General features: G+C 34.9%; 1 protein-coding gene across 1 annotated transcript; it reads right to left on the bottom strand.

Annotated features, from left to right (window-relative positions):
* Positions 1-1,459: 1,459 nt before the first annotated feature.
* On the bottom strand, positions 1,460-2,755 carry LOC120126040. Its single transcript, XM_039144338.1, has one exon. The coding sequence runs from the start codon at positions 2,585-2,587 to the stop codon at positions 1,565-1,567; it is 1,023 nt and encodes a 340-aa protein (XP_039000269.1). The 5' UTR covers positions 2,588-2,755; the 3' UTR covers positions 1,460-1,564.
* Positions 2,756-7,644: the final 4,889 nt, after the last annotated feature.

Genomic DNA, 7,644 nt, shown 5'->3' with positions numbered 1-7,644 from the left:
AAATAAAAGAGCTGTCTTAAAGCACCTAGAAGCACTTTTCTGATATTTCTAAATAAGTAAATATATTATTTATGTATATTAATATATTTTCTTTAAAATTTTGAAATAGTAGAATTATAAATTAAATATATTTTTGAATTTTTAAAATTTTAATAATAGAGACAATTTATAGTTAATAAAGTACCAATTTTGGGCGTTGTAGGGATGCTAATCCTTCCCTAAACGTAACCGACCACGAATCCCTTTTTATTATTAAAAAGAACGAATTTTTGGTTAAAACGCAGATCAGTTTATCTTTTAATTGATGTTTTCTTAAAAACTCTTTTAAAAGATATTTTTTAGGTATTCGACCTACCTGATCCAAAAGGCCGATGGCGACTCCCAAATTATTTTCAAAACCATTTATTCATATCACTTTTCCCGTCAAGTTAAATATTTCGTGCCCGGACGAAAACCGGTTACAACAGCATGTATAACATCGAGACTTCAAACTGTAAAACCAGGTTAACCATCAACTGATTGCTGTTGTAAAGGCCCTGCTTGTGGATTGTATGCAAGGACAAAAGCTTGAAATAGTTATTGTTTTCGCAGGCACATTCAATTCCATAGGTAAAGCAGAGTTGCAAGATGCTGGCAAAGCTGGTTTGGTGACAATTCAAGGCAAGATTTCGTCCGTGCTCGGAACCGTGCTCATCTGTAAGTAATTCAATAGCCATAAAGGAAACTTTTGTCCAAATAACTGTGACTCGTATCTTCCACTTCCTTTTGTTCTTTTAATGTGATAATCTCATTAATGGCGCAGGTGCTTATTTGTTTATAACATTGTTCCCGGACCAAGCGGAGAAGCTATTGAGATGAGTCCAGTAGGTAGCCCTTGCAGGAGAAACCCAAAAATTTTGTAGTTTCCACGGTGGCAATTCCAAAAAGGAATCCTAAGTGTAATTCATGTTGTATATTTTATTTTGTTAAATTCTTTGCTTTAAAGATAATTCAACGTTGAGCATTTAGTCTGGGCCAGTATGTTCCGTTCTAATATGCAATGAGATTGGGGGCACCTTTAGATGGGCTATGAGGATGACTCCTATTCTTAAATCAACATCTTCCTTATCATTCAGTTTAGTCTATGTTTTAGTATTCATCTCATTCTATCTGGTTTAAAATACCCATGTCAAACCATTGAGTGATCTTAATAATAAAAGTAAATGTTATTATTTTTTCACGATCTGGGCTCAAATAATTGTATTTACATAGTGTATGTATCTTGTCAATAGGTTCAAAAAATTCTAAATAGATAAATGCGCCGTACTATTCTCAAAGTAAAAGTAAGTACCCTCTTAAAAAAGCAAAAGAGAAAACTGCATTTTTGAAGGAAACATATTCCTTTGCTAAGACATCTGATAACAATTTCAGAAATTTACATTTCAATTATTCACACTGATAATAATGGTAGAAGCAAATCTCACACAAACAAAACTATTTTTTATTATTCTACCCATAATTACTAATCCAAACACAAATTCAATAATTACAGTAACAGAACCAAACAAAACGCTTACTTGTAATTTCAGGAAGTAGCTCCTTTCTGTCCCTTGTTCAGGTCCTCGTTCCCATCCCCTTCCATGGATTTCTTCTCCATCATTCTTCTCTCCGTTTTCCCATTTCTTTCAATCTCTCTGTGTTTCCCGCTGTTCAAATCCTCGAAAAATTCGCCCTTGATTTCTCGTCTCAGATCATCCACAGCTCTCTTCAGTGACTCATTGTCAGCTTCCAATGCTCTCAACTGCATCTTCAACAGAAACCCAGAATCTTCAATCTTAACAGTCTTGATAGGATCCACCTTGTTGGCTGTGGATGTAGCCTGCTTCGAATCAACGCTTTCCAAGTGTTCAATCACAATCTTATCCATCACCAAAAACGGAACTTTCCTAACCGAAATCCCAGCCGCCGGATAACCCAATTCACCGACGCCGCTCTTCATATCCGATGGAATCCTCATTCCCCATCGGAATTTCACCATTGCTTTTCCCTTCAACGGCACCGCCGTGTTGGCTGTCAGCTCCATTCCGGACAGAATCCCAGCGATATCCCCCGAATTCAACGTCGACAATTGCTTCTTCTCGGCGAAGAATCCGGCGTAGCCACCATTAACGACGGGCGAATCAACCACCTCAATCGACTCGTCCAAAACGACGCCGTTCTTAGGTTTCAGGACTTTATCGAAAACAGAAGACTGCGACTTCTTGATTGAAAAATCACCAAACTGAGGCTTGAAGTGAAGCATAAAGCTAGGGTTTCCACGGCCAAGGAGATTGAACTCAGCACTCATAAGCAAAGAGCTGGAAACCGGAGAACCGAAGGGCCCAGTCCCGGTCTTGACGATAAGAGAGAAAGGGTTCCAGGTGTCATTAGGACGGTAAGCGAACTTGACGGACGGCCCAGATTCGAAGAAGGTGGAAAGATTTAAAGTGAGCTCCTTGGATTCGCCGGCAACGATGCCTGATTGGAACGGCAAACCCAGAATGCTTAGAGGCACTTTGGCTCTCAACAATGGCCTCTTCTCTTCACGAAACCTCAATGAAGCTTTCATCTTTAATCAAAACCCAAACTTATGTTGCAGGCAGGCGCGGAGTACTGAAGCGTAGGGTTTTGGGATTTATAGGAAGTTGATAATTTTCTTGTTTGGAAAAAAAAAGGAAATTATTTAGCGGAAATTCCGCCAAATTTTGGAAGGATGGGATAAGGATTTGGAGGAAGGTTTCAGTTTCCGAATTTTGTGTTGGATGAATTTTTTGAATTTCAAATTTCAAAACTTTAAGCAGATTCATTATCAAAACACCTATCATTTCTGGGTAAACTACACAAATGGTAATTACTATTTGAGTAATTTTTTATTTTTCTCACTGAAAGTTTTAAAAGTGATAGTCACTAACGTTATTAATTTGTAAAAAAAAATATCATTAACGTTATCGATTTATAACAATATTTTCATTCTACCATTATCTTCATTAAACTAATGATGTGACAAAGTTAAGAAAATGATTAATATTTAGTTTTACCCCTAAACTTTAGCTCAAACATCAAATAGGTCATTGAACAATAATTTTATATTTAATTTATCCCTAAAACTTTATAATTTCATTTTTTTCAAATACCCTACCACCTTCACTATATTCGAACCACCTTCCTTACAAAATAAAAAATGGTGGAGACATAAAAATTGTTTCTTTTTCATTTTTTATATATATATTCTCATTCTCATTTTTATTTTTTAATATTATAGGTTGAGATTGTTACTTCAAGAACACAACAAACGACAAATTACAATATTTTTAAAACAAATGGAGTCAAATGCATCTATTTTACTAAATTAAAGAGACCAAGAGATACAAAAAGCTACAAACAAAACAATGAAGCTTCAAAACTTGTTAAAGAAGATGGAGATGGATAACCATGCATGGAAAAAAATGACGTGTGAGAGCAAAGCAATGGTTGTGTTCGGAACAATAAAGTGAAAACATTACGAGAACAAGTAAATGCCAACAATGAAGTCGAAAGATGTAGAATCATGGTGGGAAGTTGAAGATCAACAAGACAAATAAAGAAAAAATGGTTTACAAACATTGTGATACTCCAAGTATTTGTGTTTTGGACTCTACAAAATTTGTTATATATTGGTTAAGTTAGCAAACAACCATAATGAAAATTAGTAACGCAGAACATTGATCACTAACACAAATGTTTTCGTTTATTGATCGTTTTGGGTCAAATTATTTAGCTAATTTTATGTATTTAGTGATGACATTTCTATGTTAATATTTTATGCCTTATTGTGTAGTTCATAGTTGTCTTGTTATTTTAAAGTTTACTATGGAAACTACTGTTAATTTTAGACCTGCAGTTGGCGACATAATTCTTCCTATCAAACCACCAGTTGTATTTCATGTTCCTTATTGATCACTCAAGTAAGGAGGAAAAGAACATAAAAATGTGCATAAATATAATTGTAACTCCTCGGATCCCGGGTTAGGAGTTTGGGCTAACCCGATATAGACCTTGGATTTATTTTTAAGCTTGTAGGAAGCCTTTAACAAAAAAAAAGTGAAATCAGACTTGGATTTAGCCCAATAGTGGATAAAAAAGGCGTTTTTAGTTTCCAACCAAAATCAGGATGACCAAGGAAGTAATTTCACTGTTTATAAATTCAAAAGATGAAAACCTTTAATTGTAGGTGATATCACGTTGTTCCCTCCCCTCTTTACCTCAACTTATCCTTATCTTCTTCTTTTTCAATGCATCTTATTTCCTATTAGAGTTCAAGTAAAGGTGGAATCTTTGTAGCATTTCAAACCCCAATCAGTAGTTTAGAGGTAAAAAACATAACCATCGTCTTCTAAGCTTCAATTCAAGCCTTCATTTGCAAAGTTTGGTTATGGTTTTCAAGAAACAAGTTTTTTGGGGGTTAAGGATTCCAAGATTTCAGCCCATTTTCAATGATTTCTAGGCTTAAGAAGAGTCTTTAAGATCTTCTAAAGCATTGAACTCAGCTAGTAATCCTTGTATTTGGTTCTTGTCTAGTGAGAGAGGTTGGAGAAAACTCCAAAGTTAGGGAAAGGAAAAGCTTGCCTTGGGTTGAGCTATTGACACTACCGGTAGCTTAGATACTCAGGTAACTCATATCTAACTCAATTATACCATGTATAGCTCATTTAGATGAGATTTAGTACGTTGCATAAGCTTGAAGCATTTTAATGGTATATTCATAATATGGGTGTTTCAACATGTGTTAAGACCTATTTATGACCCCTAATATCAAATAAAACACTTAAACATCAGTTGGGGACCTCAATAGGGCATTTGGGACATAAAGATGGGATTTTTCGTGCCAAAACAGAGCATTTCGTAGCAATGGTGTCGATATTGTTCATCTTTCAGGCAAAAATTAGGCAACTTTAAAAGGGTATTATCGATACCAAGGCAGGAGTATTGATACTCCCCATAGGGGTATCGACACTTGGGTATTTTTTAAAATATCAAACCAAAATTTGGTATTGATACTCAGCCAAGTATCGATACCACAACACCAGAGTATAAAAATTTATCCTAGGGTATTGATACTACCTTAATCAAATAACCACATTATTTGGGGGTATCGATACCAAAGGTTTGGTATCAATACTAAAGGGTCAGTATCAGTACCCACGAATATATTTGGATAAATAATCCAAGGATTAAGGGATCAACTCGAGTTAATCCATATACTTAGTATAACAGCAAATAAGACTTTAAGCGATAATAGTAATTAATATCATAACAGTAGAAACAATAACAACTAGGTTTACATAAAACTAGCCTTGTTTGACATTTGGGAAACAACAAGGACACCCGAGTCTCTCTTAGAAGAATACAATAGTTAGTGGATATCCAAGTCAGTGCCAAGGCACTTCAGTAGCTGATTGGGTATACATGCCCCAAGACTCTACGGAGTAAGTTGGCGGGTGTATGTTTCTGATGCAGCTCTAGATCTTACCCTAGATACTCGAGGGTATCTCAAAAATGCTAGAAGGGTGTGTGAGCTCCAAGATGCAGAACCCTCAGCCACACCATGATGCCTACTCAGTAGTTAAAATTAGTATTTAGTATGTTTTAGACATGTTCCACTAGCATTTTCATGGAATGAATGCATATATTATAATATATTATAGTTATTAGTAAAGCACTGAGCTCGTAAGCTCATCGTTCGGAATGTGTTTCCGTGCGTAGGTTCTTAGGGGTAGAACGTGGGGAGTTATCGTCGCTAGATATTCCAGTGCATCAGCACAAACCAACCGAGACCATCAGAGTACATCTTGAGTCATCTTTAGAGGGCATGTACTATTTATTGACCCTTGTTCGTATTTAGACATATCTTTGAATTCTATTTGGTACTGTATTATTTTGAGATATATTTTAAGAGCTCCCCATTATTTGTAAACCCATATTATCATGTTTTATTTTTATTACTATGGACGGATTATTTTCAGTGATTATAAAACAATTTTTAAAGAAAATTTTTGGGTCATTATTTCGGTAGTCTCGTGTAACATTGTAATCCAGATCTTTGGGTCAAACTGGCTTAGGGTGTTACAAAAATCATAGCTACTCTTATTATTGGACGTTGTTTTCTTGAATTTGACCAATGTTCATTGATTTAGTAAGATTCAAATTATTCACATAGGTTCAAGTTGCATAATTTTCATTAATTCAATGTGTTGAGTTAATCGAATAACGAAATTGGCCAAGAGGGGGGTGAATTGGCAATAAAAAATTTTGTGGAAGCTTTTGCAGAGAATTGAAAGTATTTGCACAGCGATTTACAGTGGTTCGACTTTCTCAAACAAAGTCTACGTCCACTACCTTAGCTATCCACACTAAGGATTTTCCAACAAATTCACTAATTTGTTCTTTCTTTTGAGGCCAAAGAGATAACCTTACAATTCCCTCAAGAGTATACCCCAACTCTTGAGAACACTCTTTTCTCAAAGAGAAGATTACAAATTTGCAAACTTACAAGAAAACCTCACAAGGTAAGATGTTTGCACAATTCTAGAACAAAGAAAAGAACACTCAAAGATGAATACAATTGAGCACAGAAAGTGTTCTTGAAAGCAAAAAGAATATTGAATGAAAATAGGCTTGAAATGCTCAAACTTGAGGTTTGATGCTTTCTCTTTGATTCTCTCTTGATTCTAGTTGCTTGATATTTCTTGTTCTTGATCAATGGCTTCTAAGCTTGCTTAAATACACCTTGGATCACTTCTGAACGTTGGGGATAATTAGAGAAAATATTATAGCCGTTTTAGTGTGAAAACATTTAATAAAACAGCTTGGACAGTGGGGGGAATCGGTTCCCTCTCATAGGGAATCGGTTCCCTAAGTGTAAAATTCAAATATTTCGACCGTTGAACAGGGGGGAATCGGTACCCCCTTGGGGGGAATCGGTTCCCTCTGAGCATTCTGGAAATCTCGGAGCCAAACCATTCAGGGGGGAATCGGTTCCTCCTATGGGGGGGAATCGGTTCCCTCTGAGTAATCTGGAATTTTTGGCTTTGAATTGGTTCGAAATACTTTGTAAAATTATTTTGAAATTGTTTTATGATTAAAACTTATTTTTACACTTAAGTAAGGATCAAAAATGATTTTTGAAATATTTGGAGTAATGTTTTGATATTCGAATAATTATATCGAATATACTTAGAAAATCATTTGGAAAATCTTAAAATCCATTTAACTTAATTTGTTATATCGAAATATTAAAATGTTTCAACAATCTCCCCCTTTTTGATATAACAAAACATTTTAGTAATTTTAAGATTTTTGAAATCAAGTTTTGAAATTACTCCCCCTTACTTTAACACTTCTTCAATTTATCATGTAAAACATTTAACACTTATTCTTCTCCCCCTTTTTGTTAAATCAAAAAGACATTGTAAAACAAGGTTTTGAAAATCATTTAGCCAATTGATTTATTAATTATAAGCTTAAGCTGCTAAGATCACAATCAAAAGAGAGGTTAGCCATTAGTTTCATAAATCAATATTCATAAATAATGTGATATGGCAAAATTGGTCATATTGCTAATGATAATGTAAATGATGCAAAAATGAA

The sequence above is a fragment of the Hibiscus syriacus genome, unplaced genomic scaffold, assembly GCF_006381635.1.
Source record: "Hibiscus syriacus cultivar Baekdansim isolate YM2019G1 unplaced genomic scaffold, ASM638163v2 tig00110450_pilon, whole genome shotgun sequence".
NCBI classification, from domain to species: domain Eukaryota; kingdom Viridiplantae; phylum Streptophyta; class Magnoliopsida; order Malvales; family Malvaceae; genus Hibiscus; species Hibiscus syriacus.
Note: the sequence above shows the minus strand (reverse complement) of the source record. Positions and strands in the feature narration are given on the sequence as shown.